The sequence below is a fragment of the Melospiza georgiana genome, chromosome 7 (genome assembly GCF_028018845.1).
Source record: "Melospiza georgiana isolate bMelGeo1 chromosome 7, bMelGeo1.pri, whole genome shotgun sequence".
In the NCBI taxonomy this organism is placed as follows: domain Eukaryota; kingdom Metazoa; phylum Chordata; class Aves; order Passeriformes; family Passerellidae; genus Melospiza; species Melospiza georgiana.
The window spans coordinates 29316512-29339064 of record NC_080436.1 but is presented as its reverse complement, the minus strand read 5'-3'; the positions used below and the strand labels follow the sequence as shown (position 1 = coordinate 29339064).

At 41.7% G+C, this 22553-nt stretch overlaps 1 protein-coding gene across 1 annotated transcript in view; it reads left to right on the top strand.

The window, feature by feature from the left end:
- TFCP2L1 (transcription factor CP2 like 1) overlaps positions 1-21632 on the top strand; it is a 29907-nt gene extending 8275 nt beyond the window's left edge. Inside the window, exons 3-15 of the mRNA XM_058028115.1 lie at positions 8662-8738; positions 10308-10413; positions 10661-10767; positions 11348-11500; positions 12249-12359; positions 14080-14171; positions 15508-15556; positions 15653-15746; positions 16611-16701; positions 17285-17385; positions 18356-18498; positions 20879-20930; positions 21369-21632. Coding sequence (XP_057884098.1) covers positions 8662-8738; positions 10308-10413; positions 10661-10767; positions 11348-11500; positions 12249-12359; positions 14080-14171; positions 15508-15556; positions 15653-15746; positions 16611-16701; positions 17285-17385; positions 18356-18498; positions 20879-20930; positions 21369-21406 — 1214 coding nt within the window. The 3' untranslated portion in view covers positions 21407-21632. The remainder of the gene's footprint in view (positions 1-8661; positions 8739-10307; positions 10414-10660; positions 10768-11347; positions 11501-12248; positions 12360-14079; positions 14172-15507; positions 15557-15652; positions 15747-16610; positions 16702-17284; positions 17386-18355; positions 18499-20878; positions 20931-21368) is intronic.
- The last annotated feature ends 921 nt before the right edge of the window (positions 21633-22553 follow it).

The following is a 22553-nucleotide window of genomic DNA, read 5'->3' as shown; positions in this document are numbered from 1 at the left end:
ACATAGTTCAGAAGACAAACAAGCCAAAAACCCAGGCCATGAGGGAAGCCCACTAATATCTGAGAGAACCTGTGATTTTGGGAGTGTTGCTGTAGAGGTGCATTAGCAAATGATGCCTCATAAACCTCATGATGGACTTGAGTCTGGGTCACACCTAAACAAAAGCCCAAATTTCACCCCCAGGGTGCCAAGGCATATATCCGGGTTCAAGATGTGTGTGCATAAATTGATACATTTTAAATGGTGCTGCATTTAAATCTGTTACGTGTTGTCCTGCCTCAGCTCAACTGCAGATGTGCTCAGGTTACTTCTTCAAAGAAAGGTGCAGGAAGCACTGGGCAAGAGGATACTTTGGAGTAGATGCCTGATTGTTTGAGTAGGAGATGAAATTGCTTACAGCAGGAGGAAGAAGAGAACCTTTGCCTCCTTTAGAAAGTCTAAAGCTCAAATTTGGTTGCTTAATCTACAGCAAGAGAACCCAGTTTGAAACACTGAGCTTTACAGTAAATTAAAAAAGCTGTTTTATATTGACGTTAACTCCTACGTAATTGAGTTTTTATGGGGTCGCAACTGCCTGGATGTTTATACTTTTCCTGGAATGGTTCTTTACTTGCCTAAATGTAGTATAGAGAAAGCTGAGTGACCAGCTCTGGCTGGGTGTGCTTCTGGTTTAATTATAGCTCTGTTTATGGGGATATTTTTGCTTTGTCCCGTGCTAGGACTACCTCTTTTCCTAACAGTGACTGCCATCACTGAGCAGGCCCTGGGCTTGTGTAGGAGCTCTGCTGCTGGTGGCTTCTCCCATGTGGACAAACATTCCACCGTTGCCTGAGATCACAGGCACAACAGTGACTTTGTGCCATTGAGACTGTGAGTACCAGGTGCTCCTGGTTCCTGCCCACCCACCCATGCATCCTTTTTCCTAATTGTTATGGGATGCCGTACTGCTCCTTGACCCCTTTCCACTCTGTTCTGGGGTTTGGATGGCTTAAAAAATGAAATGGCTAACAATGCTAATTTGTCTTTCCCATTTCTGAAAGTGGCTTTTGGTGTTTTTGGTTCTTGTGGTGCACTTCATCTTTGGAGAAGGAATTTGTCTCCTGCCTGACTTTGAAGACAGCTCTGAGTAGGTTCTGGTGTCTCAGCTGAAGCCATTAATTGTGCTAGAAGCAATTTCCCCATATGTTTGGCAGCTCTGTCTTCACTTGGCAGCCCAGGATAAACAACCCTGTCTCCAAACCACACCATCCCAAAGCTCACCATGAATCTTGCTTCAGATGACAGGGCACCTCTGTGTAAGTAGAGCATCTGACTTCTGTTGTCCCGAGGAAGCTAGAATCTCAGTTGTCTTTTAACCAAGAGGCTGTTTTCCATTCTTTTTGTAATCCTTTCTTCTGTTGCTAACATCTGGATGAAATTCAAACGGGATTGTGAGCTTGCTGGATTGTAGCCTGTGCACAAATCCTACTGGAAGCCCCTAGACTGCATTTTGTTCCCCCATAAATCTTCAATATCTGTGAAAAAAGGGAGTGCTCAGAAGTTCCTCAGAGTGGAGTAAGAAGTATGAAAATATTGGGAAGATTTTTGCCTGATATTCCACATGATTTTTTTACTTTACCTCATTATCCATATCTATTTGAGATTCCTTTAATTATGACAAAGAATTTTTTGCCTCTGATTTTACAGGATTTGATGTTTGTGTGAATGTTACTGTCAATGTGAGGTGATATAGAAGTTTTCCAATTAACGTCCTCTAATTTGTGCCCTAAAAGTTCACATTTTAGGTAGTAGTAAGAAGCTTGAGAAATACTGTAGGTTTGACCTGATTAGCTGTTTTTGTAGAAATAATATACATTTTTATAACAGACCATACCTTTTTTTCCATAAGACGTAGGGGGAAAAAAAGCACCTTTTTTTTTTTTTTTTTTTCCCTCCTATTTGCTTCCTATGAAGCATTTATTATGTGTCCCTGAAACTAGACAGCAAGCAGTGAAATTCCTCCTGTCCCAGCTTGGTGCCATGTTTGTGTGGAAGGTACATTCAGCTTTGACCCCATGCCCTTCCCTGCCTTGTGGTGGCAGCCTGATTGAGCAGCCATGGGTGGGAGTGGGACTGGCTTCTCCCAGTTTCCTATTGCAGAAATGTGGTGGAGGAAGGGACTTAACCTGGGGGCATCTGAGGGAGCTGCTAGGTGGGGTCAGGAGTCATCCTCAGCTCCTCTGCATCCCTCGTCAGCACCCTCACCCAGGACCATTCATTTTAGTTATCTGAAACGCAAGTAAATATTACACACAAAGCTACTCCTTCAAAGCTATAAAACCTGTTGTCCAAATTTACTTAAAACAGGTTGAAACCAGAAAAAGCCTGTATTTTTTACTTACACAGAGAGGGTTGAGGTTTTCTGAGCTGGACAGATGTGACTAAGATAATCCTGGGTGTTTCAAGTACATGCTAAAGAAGTGGAAATACAGGAAGAAATGATTTTCACAGGGTAGGTATTTTTTCAGCCTTCCACTGGAGGTCCGTAATTTTTTCACTTTGTATTAAATTTGTATTAAAAATCAAAGTTTATAACATGGTTTAGCTAAGGTGAGATCAAGTGGAAGTCTAGGCAAAAGAAGCCCAAGTGCACACAGTGAAGTTAGCAACTAGAAGAGTTTTTGTGTCCACTGGCTTGTTTTGTGTCCTTGATTCAAAGTGAGACTTTGGGGATTTAAATGCACCTCCCTCTCTTGAGTGGAAACCATTGTAAATGAGGAGTGTTTCTGTTAGTGCCTGTTAGCTATGAAGTGTCACCACTGTAAAATAGACCATCTTCAAAAGTCTGTGGAGAGTAGGACTCAGAAAAATGTTCATATAGTAAATGAGCAGTGAAATTTTCCTGCAGCAAACTTGGCTCCCAGGCAGCTCTTTGGCTTTCCCACAAGAAAGAGGTAGGGAAGTAGAAAGAGGGGGCAAGAAAAACCCCCTTGAGTTGGGGGCACATTGTAAAAGGAGGAAAAACATAAAAGGGACATAATGAGGGTGAAGCTCTGTGGCGTGGTGGTAGAATTAGGAGTTGAATTGCTGTGCTGTGTTCCTGTAGCACTGCTGCCCTGATGGTAGGGGCAAGCAGAGCAGGAATCCTCAGTGTTGAACTCCTGGGTACCAAAACATGGTGGAGCTAAGGGAGCTTTGTGCAAGGGGAGAGGCAGGAGGCAGGTGAAGGCCCACACTGTCAGTGCTAAAGCAAGGCATGTGGAAATTGTGGTTCTGATGGCCACAGTACAAGCAAATTCAGAAGGAGACCACACAAAAGAGTTAATGAGCATTGGTCATGGCTGGGCAGCTCAATGTAGATGCAATCTGGACTCTGAATACCAGAAGCTGAGAAGATATGGCAAGGAAGAAAAGGCTGGCTTTATTGACCCTGCTCCATCTCTGGCTGCTGTGTTGAAGATGGGATGTGGGGCAAGATGGGCCTGCAGTGTTAGAAGGACTCTGGTGTTCCTTTTGCATTTCTTGGCCCACAGCTTGTCCTCCTTTGCAGGATTTCCATGTTCCTAGCATAGTGGGAACTTCCAGGGTGGCCTATTGTGTAGCTGGTGAATTCAAAATATCCACTGGATAAATATCTACAGCATCTTGTCAAATGAGGCTACAGCAAGCAACTGCAGAATATCTCACTGTCATTGTGGTTCAGGGATTGAGGGTTCTGCTTTTGCTTCTTGTCCTGCAGAGTGTCCACACATGGGACACTTGAGCAAGTCTTATGCTAATTTTTATTTTAGCTTGTGACTGGCTAAAAAGGTGTGTGTCATCAAGCATGCAAGTTCACATGCCAGCTCTGCCACTCTTGTGTGATTACCCTGAGGGTTCATTAATCTTTCTTGTCAGAAAAATCTCTGTGTGTGCCTGATGCCCTGAATAGTTGTGTTTTGCTGTTTCAAAGGTGATCCTCCGGCCTGCTGGATATTCTTTGGTTTGGTATGATAAATGCTTGGGGTTTTTCTTCCCTCCCCCTCCTTCTGCATGGTGCATTTGACTGTCAGCATTCCTTTGCCTTTATCTGTGCGCTCTTTAGGATGTCCATATAAAGTTGCTAAATGGAATTTTTATTGGCTTGGCTTAATAATCAAACAGTTTCCAGGCTGGTTTTGTCTAGTGCTATGTGGATGCGTTCTGAGAAAGAGGACACTGTTGTTTTTTGGGGCTTTTTTTCCCTTTTCTGCAGACTTTTGTTGGGGATATTGCTGATTCAAAGGTTAGGGTTTAATTAATTTCTGGAAAGGCTACTTTGTTAGATTAAGTAAGGCCTGAGTCATATCAGCCTGGAACATCAGCATCCTAATTGGAAATGAGTGCATTGTATCGGTGTATTGTGCAGAAAACCACAAAATGCATAGTGCAAGTGGCCCTTGAAATGTAACACCAAAGCAAAGAAAAGCAAACAGGATATTGTGGTTGTGTAGTAAAATGACATTTGAACAAAATGTAACTTTGAGCTTGAAATAGTGATAATCTTTTGTATTCAGAAATTGCCTAAAATTTCTGTGGCTGTCTAAATTCCATGGAAATCAGTAAGCTGTTAGACTTGTACCTTTTGAGCAGGTGATATCATTCCTGTGTTGAACTGAATTATTTTTCATCTGTAGTAAGTGCTTGACTTTAAATTCTACTGGCCCCGCATTAAGTGGCCATGCCCACATTTAATGTGTATTAATTATCAAAGACAATGCAAGTTTGAAAAAGTAAACAGTCTATAAATCCTCCTTCAGATAGGTAGAATTGCTTCATAAATTATGAACCAGGAACTCTCTGGACCTGGGTGGTTACTATTTTACTGGGTACTACTTAGTTTGTAAAGTGAGTTGCTCAAACTCTAGCCTAGGAGGAGATTACATGAATTTCCTTTTGCCCAGAAAATGTCTATTTAAAATAGAAATTACAGTGTATTGTCACTTGCCCGGGTTTTTATTGGTGCCCCTGAAGCTTTCAGTGAAGTTGGGAGACAAACAGCATCTCAGGAATGTGTTGTGGTTTTCTGAGTATTATTACTGTCCTGTTCTCTGCCTGAGGTAGGGGAGAAGGATTGTGGTGAGTGAGGGGAGCACAGGGTCACACAGTTGTGCAGGAGGCTGCTGCAGCATCAGCTGTGCTGGGGATTGCTTGCAAAGTGTCCCCTTCATTTCAGGTGGTGACAGAAGTGCTTTAGGTGCCCCTGTGCATGTGCCCAGTATTACACCTGGCCTGGGCTGTTCAATCAAATCACTGTTAGTCTCAGCGCTGGTATTAATCAGTGTTTCCCTCTGAGACACATGGAAAAACTCAGTATAGGGGAACTCTGCATTTCAGCTTTGTTTTGGGCTTAGCTAGTTGTATTTTAACTTGGGAGCTGGAAGTGCAGATTGTTTAATCACACTTTCAGACATGTTTCTTTACAGATTTGGACACCTGACTAAGAATGATCTGTTACAGATTTCATTTTAGCAGAAAACTGTCAGTGTCTGCCAGCTCGTTCTGGTGAGTCAGCGGTGCAGGATTTATAAATGATCTATCAGAGCCTTGTGTGACTTCTTTGCCCTCTTAGACGCCAGGGGGAGTTCAGCTTCCTTCAGGTTAGATTGCTATTATTTGCTTTATTTTACAAAGGGATTTTGTTTTCCAGCATCCAAGTGGTCATTCTTTAGAGCCTTTTTTCTTTACAGTAATAATTGCAGGGCTGAGATTGTAATTCACCATTTCACTAGTTTTGCTGGTAGCAATGGTGGAAAATACAGGGTGAACAAGGTTTGGAAGGTATTTTCCTAGGAAAAAGTATAATCCAAGCAGTTTGGTGCTATAAAAGTACAAGTATCTGAATGCTGTCCATGCTAATAAATTCTGGGTACCATAAGCCACAAAGCAATGAATTTGCTAGAAAGCTTTAAGGAGAATAAATTAAAAACCACTACCAGAAGATGGATAGATAAGGGAACTTTGAGGAATTGGGACCAAATTCTCACTGACAGTGTTTCACAGAGAGGGGGAAATACCCTCATGTTTTCTGAAGCTTGGCTGGGAGCAGTCTTGTTTGATAATCATGTAGTAACTCAAGTTAAACATTCAGAGTTCAAGGGGAAAGCAGTTAGCATAAAATACCATTTTGATTGAGGCTTTTCATGGCAGAAACTGCATTCCAGGGCTTCCATCAGATGACCCATATATCTTTGATCAAAGCATGTTATTTCCTCTTTGGCTTTCTGTTTAATATTAACTCTGTCTACACTGCAGTTTCTATTTCACTGGTCTGCAGGATCTGTTTCTGACTCTCTCCAAGGTGAATCACTCCTGTCAGGTGGAGATGTGTGGTGCCTACTGCATTCCAGGCTGCAATTCTGCCCCTATCCCTGCAAGGGGGTCAGAGATGGCATGCTGCAGAGTTTTTGAGTGCTTGATGCTAGTTTGAAAGGAATATGGATGATGCTTTTATACCCGTTCTTTTCTTTTGTCTCACTGTAACTGAAGAGAAGCAGATCAGGCTGACCAAAGAGCGAGAGTGTATCAGTGCACAAGGGTGTCCCAAAAACCTGCTCATTCCTGAGATACTTGCTGAATGGCTGACAATGCTTCTGGTTTCACCACTGCCTTCCTCCATAGCACAGCTCATACCACTGCATTTCACTGTCCTTGTTACCCCTGAGTACAGTCACAGATGTCTTTTACTGTCGCTTGCTTTCAAAACCTAAATTAATATTCTGTAATGATTAATTAGCCTCATATCTGCATGGGAATGAACTGTAAGTGCAAGGGATACTTGGCTGTGAGAATGGGTTCAAGATGATGAACTGTATCACTCTGTAGCTGAAGTGTATCTCCAGAGTGAACCACTGAGCAGCCAACATAGATAAACATGTGCAGCACATACAAGTACATAGCCCAGCAGATGTGGCACTTGGGGACATGTTTTAGTGGTGAACCTGGCATTCCTAGGTTAATGGTTAGACTTGATGGTCTAAAGGGTCTTTTCTATGATTCTGAGAGAAACCCATTTTTTTTAACCTGACCTTGATGTTTTTTATGCTAGTATAACAGAATTGATGCTGTACATATCTCTAAAATTTGCCGGGTGAACAATATTAACATGTATCAATGGGAGCATTGGAAAGTCTTGTGAGTTTAAGTGTGGAAGACCTCAATTTCAGGACTGTGGTTTACAAAATCCACTTTTGTTGTCTAGCAGTCTTCAGAGGCAGGTCGCTGTTGTAATTTGTTTTACTCATGTGCCAGGAGATGGGTAAAGATCGGTCCATGTTGCCTTGGTTATTTTGGTACTTCATGTGGTTTATTCTCTGCTCTCCCCATGCCCTCAGTCACTTGCTGGATTCAGGGATCATCTCCTGTTTGCAGAACTCCTACTAACATCAGTAGGGCTGTTGTGCAAACATTTGGGGCTTCAGTATGGCCTCTTTTGTCCTTCCTTTTTTTTCTTTTTGCTATCTGCCAGCCAGCTGAATAAGCACAATTATCTCTGTGCTCTGTGGATATAGTCTGTGCCCATGCAGGTGGGATTCTCAAAAGGCAGTCTGCCTTTCTGACGCATCTGCTGTCATAAGTTTCCCATTTCTAAATCCAGATCTGAAAATTCAGCATTTTTGTCTCTGCTGGTAGAAGCTGCTTAGAGGGAGATAGATCTGCTTTGCAGTTTTCTGCAGGGCCAGTTCTGCAGAGATACTGGTTGAGCCAGAAAAACCAAACTGGTCTGCTCCTTGGTGCCTGCCTTGTCCTACCCTGTGCATTTTTCAGGAAAAGGGAGGATAGCAAGATGAACAAGAAAAGCTAGCCATAAGGTACACATATGCTCCATTAATCCTAATGATCCTAGCCTGCCTTGGTACTGGTTGCAGGCTTATTGTAAAGACTTGGTGTAGTACAGTGAGCATTTGTACTGTCTTAGTCATTTCTGTGTGTAAGGTGTTGAGACATCAGCCTCCTTTGTCTGCTGTCAGCCTTGAAGAGATGTTATTTCATAAACCAGTTAGCTGAATTCTGTTGAATTGACTAAATTCCTTATGTGAGGGTGGTGGTGGGTCGATGGGAGTGTGTATTCCCTTCCTGGAACTGGTCCTTGCACATGCTGTAATACCAATTGCTGCCTCCACACCAGTCTGGAGGAATATTTATGCCCTTGGCAGCGACTTTCCAGGCCTTATGAAACTTTTTTTTTGTGATTCACCAAAACACTTACAGGCCTGACTGCTCCGAGGATTGCAGGATTTTCCCCAGTTGCCATCCTCTGCAGAACTGTTCCTGGACCTGTTGTGCCAGCACCTCTTCACACAACCATTGCTTTGGCAGAAGGGACAGGCAGAGGCAGTGCTGTTACAGCCATGTGGCACGGTGGGACAACTGCCTCAAGCACCCCGGTGACATTCTGGAGGGTGACCAGAAAACCACAGCAGCCTCGAGAGACAGCTATAATTGATGCCCTAATGGAGAGCTTTTAGCTGCCAAAAGGCAAACCTTCCCCTCAGATTTCTGCTGTGCTTTAGTGCCTGTCGATTACTGGGGCAAATGCATTATGTTAGCAAAAATAAGCTTTCCCTGATCAAACGTTTGCTTTATCAGCCACATAAATGCCAGCATGACTCTCTCATTGCTACAACATATTAAACACCTTGGAAATGTTTCCTTAAACTCTAGGTCAGTCTTATGAAATCCGTCTACTTGAGAATAGGAAATTGGGAGAGTTTCAAGATTTAAACACAAAATATGTAAAGGTAAGGAGAAACATAGATTTCTTTTCTTCCTGCTACTACATACAGCCTTTAATGAAGGGCCTGACCTTGCTCCCACTGAGACAATGGAAAGCACTTTGCCATTGTTTTTAATGGAAGCAGGGGTGATGGAGTTGTTGAGTGCTAGTTTCATGGGACTATGCAGCTTGGCTTTGCAGGGCTTCAGGGTGACCTTTATTCTATTTGTGATCATGACCCCAGAGTTTCACTATGAATATTGGGTTCAGGGGAATCCCAAAGTTCAGTGGTGAACACGGTCAAAGCTGTGGAGAGGCAGACTTGTCTCCCAGCTGAATCACAGCAGCATGCCTGGGTTGTTACGTGACAAATGGAGGGCCCAGGTGTTTACATAGTTCTGCCAGGCTGATTCTGTATAGGTCCAGTTTACTTTGGTAATGAGCATAATGATGAACATATAGAACTTGATCATTTGGTTTGGGGAACTTTTTCCTGTTGTTTCCTCCACTGCCAAAACAGTTCAAATTCAAAAACATTGGTCTGGACCCTGGTTCTGGATCCAACCTTCAATTCTTGACTTTCTGCCTCAAGATTTCCTTTGAGAAGTGGGAACTAGTTGCAAAATTAGTATTCCAATTTGGATTTGTTGTCCAAGTTTAGGCCATTCTCTATTTGTCTTTTGGCCCATTCCAGGTAGTATGTGGATTGGGATTCCAATTTTGCAGGTGTTCCCACTGTGGCATGTTTGCATCTTGAAGCTAGGGTTTGATTTAGGCATTTCTCAGGTTCACTGGCAAAAATTTCTCACTCACTTGATACAGAAGTGCCCAGCAAGAGTGTGGGCTTGAGAAACTGGGATGTTAGGGGTCATTAACTCATATAAGTATAGCACTGTGAATATACAAAAGAATGCTTCAGTTAGGAGTACTTAGGACTTGTCTGTCCTGGGGATTGCCTTTATTCCAGCCTTTTTTCTCCAGTGATTGGCATGGCTGCACCATTGCAGACCAACCTGCTGTTACAGATGCTTTCCTACTCTACCTACCCTTGTTTCACTACTCTGGGGCAAATCCTATGACTGGCTCCTAATGGCTGGAATAAGGTTTAATTCCCACTGACAAGGTGTCTGGACATGTCAGCTCCGCTGGGACAGGTGAGCTGACTTCCACATTTGCATATCACAATGGGATATACTGGGGTTGGGACATGGTACAGACTCATTAAATATTACCCCCATATGAGCCTTTTTTGGTGTTGAGGCAAAATAGTGATGTTTACATGCCATGACACCTAAGATTAGGTGGACATTGCTATAGTGAATTCCAGAGTGAATCCCAGAAAGCTGTACAGGGCTGTGTTACTCCTGTAAGATATGCCCTGTGAAGGGGGAAGTGTGTTTCTCTCTCAGGGGTCCCTTAGGAATTTGATACCCTACCCACGATGATGGGTCTCTTAGGGGGACCCTTCTACTCTCCTCATCAATGGGGGTGAGAAGCATAACAGATCAGCTTTTGCTTCTACTCTGGAAAACCAAAGTCATCTTGAGAGAGGGTTCTGGATGCCATTGCTCATGCTGCTGCCTTTTTTTAACAGAGCATAATTCGTGTGGTTTTCCACGACCGCCGCCTGCAGTACACGGAGCATCAGCAGCTCGAGGGCTGGAGGTGGAGTCGGCCTGGGGACCGCATCCTTGATATAGGTGAGGCTATTTCATTGTGGCACCTCTGCTCTGCTGGGGACACGAGTGGTGCATGCAGCGTTTGCATGAGTGTTTAGGTTTCCTAAGAATCCTGTATGTCTTTGGGAGGGAAAGAGATCTAGCACTATTGGTCCCAAGCAGAGCTGTCTGTGATGGATTTGCTTTCACTTGCATGTTCTGATGGTATGGAAATGCTTTCTCTTCTTCAATTTAATATTTTTAAAATTTTAGGGGTTTTCTTCTACAGATATCCCGCTGTCAGTTGGTATCTTGGATCCCAGGGCTAGCCCGACCCAGTTGAACACTGTTGAATTTCTCTGGGATCCATCAAAGAGGGCTTCAGCATTCATTCAGGTAAGAGATAAGTCAATATTCTGCTAAATACAGTGGTTAGATATCTTTTAAAGACCTGGGGAGACAAAATAGCCAGTACATGAACAATAGAGAAGAGTGGTAATGATAATTACTAACTTGTGATAATCATGTGTAATTAATTTGTAGGATACTCACTAAATCAGTTTGCTGGCTACCTGTTAATGTTGGAGTACTACCTGCTACTGCCAGGATTTTTTTAAAAAAGTACTCAGACACGGATATTGCTTTCTAAGCATAGGTTTTGTTTTGAGAAAACTGTTCATAGCCTGTTTTCCTATCTTTCCTCTTTCATGACTGTTTCTCATTCTGAGCATCAACAATCTGTTTTTAATCTAAATGAGGGCTTTAATGAAAGGATGCTTTTCCTGATGCCCTGTTTCTTTCTGAACTGCTTGTTCTGATTATTTTGTCGAAAGGAACAGAAATGAAAACATACAAGCTCTTCTGCCTCTTAGGTTTTTGTGAGGAGCCAAAACTTCATGTTCAGGCAGTATCTGAAATTCAGATGAGCACAGGTTCCAGCTGTCTCCAGAGATGAGCACAGTTTCTGTTTTGCCAGGTACATTGCATCAGCACAGAGTTTACTCCACGGAAACATGGAGGAGAGAAGGGGGTGCCCTTCCGGGTGCAAATCGACACCTTTAAGCAGAATGAAAATGGTGAATACACAGAACACTTGCATTCTGCAAGCTGCCAGATCAAAGTGTTCAAGGTATGAGGTAGTTTACTCCTGTGCACATTTTGCTTTAAACACTGACCTACACAGTAATTCTAGTTGAAATGTTGCACCAAGACTTGTGCCAGTCTGTTGCACCTCAAACACTACAAAAATATTGACATATTTGGGGTATCCAGTGTGTTTTGATGCTCCTAGGCAATCAAGGCATTAGGGCATCTTCAGTTTCTTTGTTTGAACCTTCCATGAACAATAAAATTTTATTGTGGAGATCTTAAATACCTTTTTGTTGTTGTTGGAGCACAGTTTGTCTCTGTGGTACCTGGAGGAGAAAAAGGTTCAGAGAACAAGCATCTGTGAAGCTCCTAATCCAGGCATGGCAGACCTATAGCTACTTAACCACAAACTCTCCATAGGCCTGTTTGCTCAAGGGATCTGCTGCTCCAGTTTGTTCCTGTGAGCAGTGTCTTTCCTGTTTCTGGAAAGATGCTACAAATGCCAGTTGAGGTGCATAACTTACGGACTGAAGTTGTTGGAATCACATCTCAGGGCTGTGGTCAGTCTATTTCAGAATTGCAATAGGCATCAGTGGTGGATGTACAGAAACAGTAGGGATGCTTGATTAATTCTTTTGTCTAGAAAATGCAGATCTGATCTTGTTTCATATGTAGAATGCATGTAAATCTTAAGGAGGCTTTTGTGAACAGATTAGATAAATCTGTTGGCCTCTGTCTCCAAACTAGTAATGCTTGGCATAAGGGAGAGCCTGTGCTTGTACTTATAGCCTAAAGGAGCAGACAGAAAACAGAAGACTGACAGGGAAAAAATGGAAAAGAAGACCACCCAAGAGAAGGAGAAGTATCAGCCTTCCTATGAGACAACTATTCTCACAGAGGTAAAGTGTTTTAGACACATCATACTACATCATGTTGGGAGATAAATTTAAAAGAAAACAGCATCTGAGCCCTGGAGATTGTCTTGTGGAGACATGTGTGCTCAGATCTGAGTGAAACTGAGAGTGAAGCAAAATTATAAAATGACTCACTGCTGAAATTTATGAAAGGTGCCAAAGTTTGTCTTGGGGTATAAACTGTAACCCTTAGGAGCCTGGCTTTAAAAAAAAACCGAAACAACACTTTCTCAGTTTTCACCACTGTGCTCCTGGGCACTTGTCATGGTCCTCAGGTGCCCATTGTATGAAAAAACAGTTGTCTGTCTTTTTTTCAGAACTGCTTGGCAAAAGCTCATGTTGAAGATGGGACACTTGAGCAGATGAATAGGCTGTCTGATTAAATTATTAATCTATTTTTCTGTGAGTGTGCCTATGAAGCTGTTGTTACATGCAAGATTTTGGGTTGTACTCTAGGAATATCTTGTCTTATGTTCTGATGCATCTGGTGTAGACTTGTGTGTGTTTCTGCCCCTCCCTGTCATTATTAAGATGTTTGTATAAACTTACCATAGGCTGTAGAATTAGTCAGCAACAGGACTCAAGAGATTTAGAAGTGTTGTTCAGCCTCCCTATGGGATTGACTTGTTATTTGATTTAGTTCTTCTTTTTTTTGGAGCAGCTTGCTGGACTTCCAAAAATGACATTATTTATTCTTAATTTTAAATCAACTTCCTTTTTGTGAGAGCCAATCTCTCCCACTCCATTTTCCTCATGTTGCCAGGAGCAACCAGCATGTTTTTTGATTGACAGACCTAATTCTACTGAGTTGGCAGATCCCAGACTCTCCCTGTGAGCTCTGATGCACTTTGACATATTGCATGGGGAAATGTGGGTTGCCAAAGAGTTAAATATTTGCCAGTGCTTGTGGAGATTATAAAACATTTGCTAATGTTTGTGGAGATGATAAAGCTCCAAAGCTACACTTGCTGTCTTTTCATCATTGCAAACAAGGCCACTACAGAGCATTTTCTTGAGCTCTTGGTGGTGGGGGGTTCAACAGGGCTAGATTTCTCCTGCTGATTACTGTGGCTTAAATTCAGGACAGAGTCACCAATTCTAGCTGGGTTACTCTGGTTTTATACTACTGTCATGGAATGTGGAGTCTGACCTATATTTGTGAAGGCTTTTAGTAGCTTTGTGTCTGTCTGTCTATCTTAAATTTTCTCCACTTAGTACCCATTTATGACTGGAGCTGTTTGGCTAATAGCCAGAGGTTTCAGCAGGCTGGTTCAGATTCTGCTCTTTTGCTGGTATAAACCTGAAGCAATGCCACAGGAGCATTTTTGTCACTCTTGCCTGGATTTAATTAGGGATTTATAATTGAGACCAGGGGTATTTCTGTATCATTGCTGCCTTCAGTCTGAGTTGACTTACTGGCGTTGCTCTGACTTACAGCTGTGCACGCTTTGGCCCAGTGTTATTTGGGGACAGGCTTTGTGAAATGGGAGAAAGAAATGTGGAATGCACAACTGGAATCAATCTTGGCCCCCTGACAGCCCACTTGGAGAGCAGTGTAGAAAATCCATGGCCCGTCTCCTCCTCCCAGCAGGAGTGATGAGCTGAAGCTAGTGGCGTGGCAACAGCATGAATGTGGTATTAGAGGAGAATCAAATCCTTTATTTCCATCCTTATGAAAGTTTCCCCACTGCCTTTCTTCCAACAGTGCTCTCCCTGGCCAGATGTGCCTTATCAAATGAACAATGCTCCATCTCCAAGCTACAACAGCTCTCCCAACAGCTTCAACCTTGGAGATGGGTATGTAACAAATACATGCTTTATCTTCCCTCTTGATATGGTAGCCTTTGTGTGTCCATGCATTTCTTACCCTGCAAGATGATGTTAAGAACCTCCCCCCTTTCTGGCAAGCAGAAAGTATTTTCCAAAAGCCTTTAAGACCTTCCATCCAGGAATTCCCTGTAGTGCAGAGTACTGTTTGTACATGTTTATGTGGTGGCTGGAAGGGGAGCATCAGAGGGCCTCAGGCAACCCCTGGTGAGAACACACCATGCCCTGTACCACCAACCCCAGTATCTTCTCACAAGTGTGTAAAGGCTTTCAGCGCCTCTTCAGAGCAGGTGTTTCTTCCCTAATTTCTGTCTTGAGGTAGTTTAGGGTGCTGAATTCCTAGGTGAATGACACGTAAAGAAATCCTGTTTGGGGCAAAACAGCCTGGCTTTTGAGATGCCATTTCAGAACAAAGGACTAATGAAGACATGTTTAATTCATTAAAAAGCCGTCATAATGAGACAACGCTAGTGATTCTGAAATGCTGAAGATGGTAACTGGTGTCAGAAGGGTACAGAATTGTCCCTCAGTACTTATCAGTCCTCCCTGCTACATGCTTCCCCTTAGGAATTTGGTATAGGCTTTTACTTTTGGTAGGACTCTGCCATCTTACTGCCTTCCCACACAACTTAATTACCATGTTGTATTCATCCATGTTGTATCACTAATTTTCAATGAATCCCCTCAGACTATGAAAAAGAACAAACACTGAAATTACAAAATTTTGTGTTAGTAGAGAGATCTGCTGAGTATTTTTTTCCTTTGGCAAAATCCCTGATATGTTTAGGAGTCCTGTCTGTGTTTAGGAGAATTTACTAGAAATGTGGTTTTGCATGATTTATGCCACTTGACTATGTTTAAGATAACACCAGGGTTGAATTATAAGGTCCTTTATTCAATTTTTAAAAAGAATTATTATTAGACAATGGATTTAGGATATTTCTGGCTCATAGAAATTTCAAATTCAGACACCCTGTAGGTTACAATTTTCTTCCTTAGATGATGTCACATTAGTGAGTCAACTGTATGGAAAAGCTTGATTGAGGTCAGTAAACCTGAGGTTTTTCTCTCAGTTTTGAGAACCTCAACTGACCAAAAAAAGACTCAGGTAGAGAGTGTTTTTTTTAAATTCTTGTTCCAACTTTTGAACACCTTTTTAAAGATCTGATAGACAAAAAAAAGCCAAGTTGGATGTAACTTGTGAAAATTGAGTCAAATAGAGGAGGGGGAAGAGGATGGACACTGCAATGTAAAACTTAAAATAATGTGTTTTTTTTCTCTTCCAACTTTATATAATTTCTTTTAGCAACAGTTCTCCAACCCACCAAATGGAGCTCCTGCCTCCCACCAATGATGTAAGTACTTGAGATCATGTTAATGTGGTGCTTTTCTCTTTTAGGACACTGGTGAACAGTTCATTTCAAGACCTTCTTATTCTTTTTGCAATGTAGCATCTCCTTCCTTCTGCTTCTATTCAAGATGCCCAGCAGTGGCTTCATCGTAATAGGTTCTCTCCATTCTGTAGACTCTTCTCAAGTTTTTCGGGTGAGTTTTAACAGTCCAAATATTCTGGGTTTTTTCTCTTCTGTAAGTGCTGCTCATGTAGCATCTGCTGCTGGCCACATTTGATGGGATCCTTGGTCTGATCCAGTGTGGTTGTTCTTTGGTTCTTAGATTAGTTACCAGTTATCAAAACTGTTTGTAGACCTACAGAGTGAGTAAAAATGGAAGGAAATAAGTTAAGATTGAAGGGACTTCCTAAGTTCAGGAAGTGCAACTTCAAAGCAAGTCCAGGGCCTTCTGCAGTTGCCTTTGAACATCTCCAAGGCTGGAAATTCCACAGTCTCTCTAAACAACTTCTTCAAATACTTAACTATTCTGACAGTGAAAATGTTTATTCTTATGTCTAATCAGCACTTCATCTTCTGTCTGCTGCCTCCCATCCTGTCCATGTGCACATTTAAGAAGCATCTGGCACCTTCACTGTGCCCTCCATTCAGTAGTTGTACACACCAGTAAGATGGTGGAAGGGGCAGCTGTTAGAGGTGTTGAAACCATGAGGAGACTCTCTCTGACTTGCAGCACGATGAAATAACTCAGTGAATGTGACAGTTACAGAAGACCAGGTCATTTAATGGCCAGTTTGAAATATCTGGCTTGTTTATGAGTTGGCTGGAATATTTTCCAATGCAGCACTGTTCTTTTGGCAGCTTCCAGCTTTCAGTTTCACAGTGATTGATTTAAAGTGCACACCTCTCTGAATTTGCAACTTCTCTATATAAATCGATCTGGTTTAGCTTTGTGGATTCTCTGTGCCCTCTACCCCTGCCCTTTTCTGCTGCCCATACATACTATTTGGAAGCTGAGATTTGCTTAACTTCTGAAGAAAAATCAATTTGAAATATGTAGGTGCCGACTTACTGAAGATGTCCAAAGAAGATTTTGTTCAAATCTGTGGGCCTGCTGATGGAATTCGGCTCTTTAATGCAATTAAAGGAAGGTTTGTACTATTTCCTTCCTATTTTTTTATGATCTCTTGATAATTTCAGTGTTAACTAGAAGTTAGTCCTGGAGTTGTAGCATTTAAAGTTCCTTTTAATACTTCAGAGATGTTCTCTCAGGGACTGGAGATCACAATGATATTCAAATCCAAGCACAGCTCAGAAATGTTGCCAAAACAAAGTAACATAATGTGGATCTCTAGTGGTTTATTTGCTACCAGCTGATAGCTCGCATCCATTTCATGAGATACACAGCCTACACTACCCTATGCTGCTCATGAATTCTACAGCTGAGCAGGATTTAACTCAGTAGAGGCAGGTATGATGAACTGCTTAGCAAGTGCTGTAAACTGTTTATCCTTATCTGATGTTGAAATGATTAAGATGCTCTGCATCACCTCCCAGGAGTCTCTTGCTAGACATCCTGGCTGTCTAGTCACCAGCATCAAGACTATCCCTTAGTTTGTTACTTATGCACGGCAGGAATGATTCCATCTCTTATTGTCTGATAGCTGACTTGGAACTTCCAGATCTATTTCAGATCTACTCAATAACTTACTACTGTCTTTGATTAATCCATAGAAGTGTGAGGCCCAAGATGACAATTTATGTCTGTCAAGAACCAGAGCAAAACAGGTCCCATCTCCACCAAAAACGAGAAAATGGAGATGGCAGTCTTTGTGGTAAGTTCTTATGGATGGATTTTGTTAAACACTTACCTGGTAAGAATGCTGCTTTCTGCCTGAGCTCCTGTGCAGGACAGCTTGGTGTCCTTAGTGTTTGAAGGGATCCTGTTTATCCCAGTTTTGCCACTTTGGTTGTGGTTTCACAGCTACAGATTCCAAATGACACTGTCTGCCTGGGGGACAGACCCAGCTTACAAATTATCTGCAGAATGCCACAGCAAAATCTCTATTCAGTTCTTAGTAGGCACAACAGCATTAAAAACCACCCTTCCATCCACAGTTTGCTTTAGATTATGTCTTCTTGTTTGAAAAAATTCAGGGAAATTAAAAGTCAGTATGTCTTAAAGTAATGTTATAATTCTTGCAAGTTCAAAGCTTTTGGGAATTTTTCATCCCTCATGACACAGTGTGCAATCAAATGAGAACAAAGATTATCCTTAAATCTTGCATTTAGTAATAAACAGGCACAGCTTTCCTACCTGGTAGCTATAATTTGGCTTTCTAAAGCAATACTGTCATCCATGGTGTTACCTTATACATTGTATGTTTTAGTTTATGCCTATGGAATCAGTGAATGGTGTCTAATAAAACACTGCTTTTGTGTGACACAGCATGTGTTTTACTATTTGATTGAATTATTTTTTTTTTAACTTCAATAATCAGTAAAAGAGGATTATCTAAAAATATGAGCAGCTTTATGAGAAGGCTGTTTTAGTGCCTCATGATGCAAGTTGTAATTAGTCCCCATGTTTTCCTCTGGGTAAAAGCGATGTTTTAATTGCCTGCTGCATAGGAATAGTGGGTATTTTTCTGCAAATCATCAAGTCAGATATTTGGAGGATCCTTTAAAATACTAAGCTTGTTTATTCCACTTGAACCTTCATCTTAAACCCATTTGGTTGTTGATGCTGAGTGTCTTGGTGCCATCTGTGTTTGCTATTCTGTAGCTGCTTTCCACTTGTTGCAGTGTATCATGCAATCTTCTTAGAGGAGCTGACCACGCTGGAGTTGCTGGAGAAGATTGCAAACCTGTACAGCATTTCTCCACAGCAGATCAACCGCATCTACCGGCAGGGACCCACGGGCATCCACGTCCTAGTGAGCAATGAGGTGAGGGGCTGAGGGCTGCAGCTTGGTCAGGGGTGCAACAGTTGTCCGACTGCTTGGAGTTAGAATGAACTTTAAAATTATGGAGTGTGTCTTCAAGGGAGAAATTGTAAAGCCATTAATCCCAACAAGTTAAAGTAGCGAATCAGCATGCACAACACTGATTTTGGTTTCAAGACCTTTGCTTTGTAGAAGATGTTGGGGGTTTTGTTTGTTTTTTTTAAAGTAAAAAAAAACCCAAAATTGGTCATTTATTGCGCTCTATCTGAAAAGAGGTTGTGGCAGTGTGGGGCTCTGTCTCTGCTCCCAAATAACAAGTGTCAGGATGAGAGGAAATGGCCTCAAGTTGTACCAGGGAAAGTTTAGATTGGGTATTAGGAAAAAATTGTTTATTGAAAGGGTTACCAAGCATTGGAACAGGCTGATCAGGGAAGTGGTTGAGTTAGCATCCCTGGAGGCGTTTAAAAGTTGTGTAGCTGTGGCACTTGGGGATGTGGTTTAGAGTTGGACTTGCTAGTGCCAGGTCAATGTTTGTGCATGGTGATCTTAGAGGTTTTTTCCAACCTAAATGATTCTATGAATTTCTTTTCATTTGGCTACTTACACACATTGTGAAGTAAGGATCTAAAGAACTTTTAAAATTCAATAGGTAAGTTCCTCAAAGAAGGTAAGTTTTAAAATCTGTAGGGCAATTCGTTTTACATCTTGGCCCATGTTTCCAGGCACTGGGTCTGTCACTATATGCATACTATAATTTATGGACCTCCGATACCGTTTGTGTCCCATTATATGATGCCTTAATTTAGTCCATTCCATTAACTTACAGGTTAATAGTGAGTTGCCCTTCTTCCTCTTTTTCCTCTACTAAATTACTTACTCATTCATGCACCAGAAACACTTAAGGAGCTTCATTTAAAGAAGCATTGTTAAAACAAATGAAGCAGAGCATGGTCTCAACTGGAGCCTAAATGGAAGGCTGTAATGCTTATTCCTGAAGTCTCCTTGCTATTCCAGCCTGATTAAATCTGAAACTTCAATGCTTTATGGATGCAAAGTGCTTGGAGGCAGCTCTTGGTAGGGGAATTGCATGAACCAGCCTGGCTTTAAGGCTTTAAGTATTTGCTTAAGTCAATTATTAACAAGTTCTATTGCTTTTCTAATATTTTTTTCTTGTTCTAGTACTACAGTGGCAAGAGTGTGGCACTCTGTGAATGTACTTCATGCATCATTAGGCAAAGACACACAAACTGGCCAGAGAAGCTTGATTTGGAGGAGTAGGGGCTGGATGTTAAATCCAAAAGAGTATAGGGAGATCAGTCCAAGTTGAAAAGGGTGTTTTGATGTGAGAATTTACAGCTGAAAAATGCATTTCTTGAATGATACTCAGTAGCTAGGAGAAGGCTTTTTCAGAAAGCTGGATTTCATGAAATGATCAGAGAGGTTCAGGTCACACCTCCCTTCTCTGGAATTGTGTCCAGCATTTGCCTCAACTGTATGAGACACCTCCTGAAGGTAATTTACCTCTTTTGTCCCACATAACTACTCTAAGATGGGAGGAAGCATTGACTAAGGATGAGGCTTAAATGGGCTTTTCATATCGCAACTGAAATAATCTTTATCTCCTTATTTAAGGCTGTCACTAGAATCTGCACCTCTTCTGAAAATCTAGTTGCCTCTCATGAATAGCTCAGTAGCTTTAGGTCCTAGTCTTTCTTCCCATGATTTGCCTTGCTTCTTATAACAGTTTCATTACAATTCTTCTTCCTTGACAAAATACAAAAAGGTAAATGAATCCTGCAAGCACAGCATCTGTACTTAATGTCTGATCAAAATAGCCAGATGGATGCTGCTGAGGTGGCTTTTCAGTAGCAATTCCTTTATTCAGCAGGGAGTCCATTTCTTGGGGTTTACCATTTCCAGGTTTTCATTAAATGCTGATGTAAGTTCAGCTGAGCTCCATTGTTTAGCTGAATATGTAATTACCACTGTTGGATTTTTAGGAAAGGGACTACCTTGATCCTATCTAAAGTAAGCTTCACTGAATGCAGCAAAGGATGTGATCTTTAATAAAATAATTGGAGTGGTATAGGAACCTTCAGGATCAAGAGCTGCTAAGAGGATGGTAAAATGCTGAATAAGCTAGATCAGTTTCAGGCAAGAACATTTAGTGTGAGCTTCCCTTAAACACAGTAGCCATTGCAAGGACCTTAATTGATCAGTCATGTACATTAATAATCTCGTGGGCAGGGTTACTCAGGACTGGGCAGGACTAGACACCAAATGCTGTTTAACACCTCTCCTCTAAGTCTATACTGGCTCTGAAAGAATTGTGAATTTGAGTGCTAAAAATGTATTGTGTTGGCTTTTTTCTTCTGCCCTTCAGATGGTGCAAAACTTCCAAGACGAGTCCTGTTTTGTTATCAGTACATTGAAAGGTGTGTATTGCTGCTGCTACTACCTGTTTCTCTAAAGATAATTCCTCCTTTCAATTGCACTAAATGTTATCACAAACTCACTGCTGTTATCCTGAAAAGATAAGTAATCTCATCTAGTGTAAGTCAAGCTGTTGACTACACTATGATAGACTGTTCAATGCTTTACTTTCAGTTACAGTGCTACAAAAATTCCATAAATGCATTGACACCACTGACATAAATGAGCAGGAAGCCTTTGAGTAAAACAATAAAATATGATCGTATGTAGAAGTTTTTAATGTAAATTATTTGACTGAGCTGTTCAACATTGGTTTTCATGAGTGGGTTGTGAAACAAGTGCAGGAACTATTGCAAACTGCCTAGAAAGAAAATCTGAAGTTCTGTATCTGTGGTGTTTCTTCAAAGCAATGAAAACGTGTTTTGCATTTCTTTTTATAGCTGAAAGCAATGATGGGTACCACATCATTTTAAAATGACCGTGCTGCACAGAGAGACTTTAACGGCCTAAAACTTAGTGCCTCACTGAGATTGCTACAACCTAGACTGGAAACACAAAGAACCTTCTGGATAAATGCTCCTGTGAACTAAGAATTACCAAACAGCTTAAGAAAAAACTTGCTTTTACAGATAGAAATTTTTGGTGGGGTGTGATTTTGGTGGGTTTGGTTTCATTTTTGTTTTGGTTCTTTTGGTTTTTTTAAGCTGGAGCTGAGAACATCCTCAAAGCTTGTACATGTTTTTTCCTCCCTCCCTTCCTCTTCAGTCTTGAAAATTGTAGAGGTTTCTGCTTATTACTTAGAAACATCTGCCTTGTACTAAAGGGAAATGAAAGATAAACAAATCCCAATTCTCTTCACCCCTCATGTTCAGATGAATTGATTTACTTACAGTTCTGAGTGCTCTCTTGCTTTCAACACACACCCTGATGCTGATGGATGTGGACTCCCCAGGGTTCCTCTTGTACTCTTTGAGGTGGAAGGCTTGGGGCTACTCCCAGAACAGACTGGGCAGTGCAGAGGATGGGTTTGGTGCCCAGCTGTCACTGAAGTGTCTGCTCTGGAAGCCCCCCACACTTTGCTGTTCTGCACCTGCAGATGTGCTCCCAGTCCAGAGACCCTGGTCCCTCCTGACAGATCTCCTGTAGTACCAATCCAGCAGAGCAGTTCTGGGGGGTTCAGTGCAGGACAGACAACTTGTGGTGAGCAGTTGAGTACCTTATTATCTGTGGCTTAAGAGTAGTGTCCCTGAATGGAGCATATGAAGGTTTTCTGAGGAACTCTTTTGAGCGTTGGAAGCTATAGTGCTTGTGACAAATTCATACTATGGATTTATTCTACTCTACAAATTAGTGATTAACTGCTATCTTTACTGTAACTGGGAATTAGAAGTTATAATCATAATGGATTTTCATGCTGTTACTGAAGTAAAACTGTTTTGATCAAGACCAGGTAACAGATCATCTTAGTTGCTGCTTCTTATATTCTTGCTCTTTCACCTTTGACCCCTGTTGCCCAGATCTGTAACTGTGATCAGCTCCACCCTCCCTTGGTCTTTTGGGACTCCATCCAAGCTCCATTGAGCTAAAAAGGTGGCTTCTACTGAAGTGAAAGGCAAACTGCATTA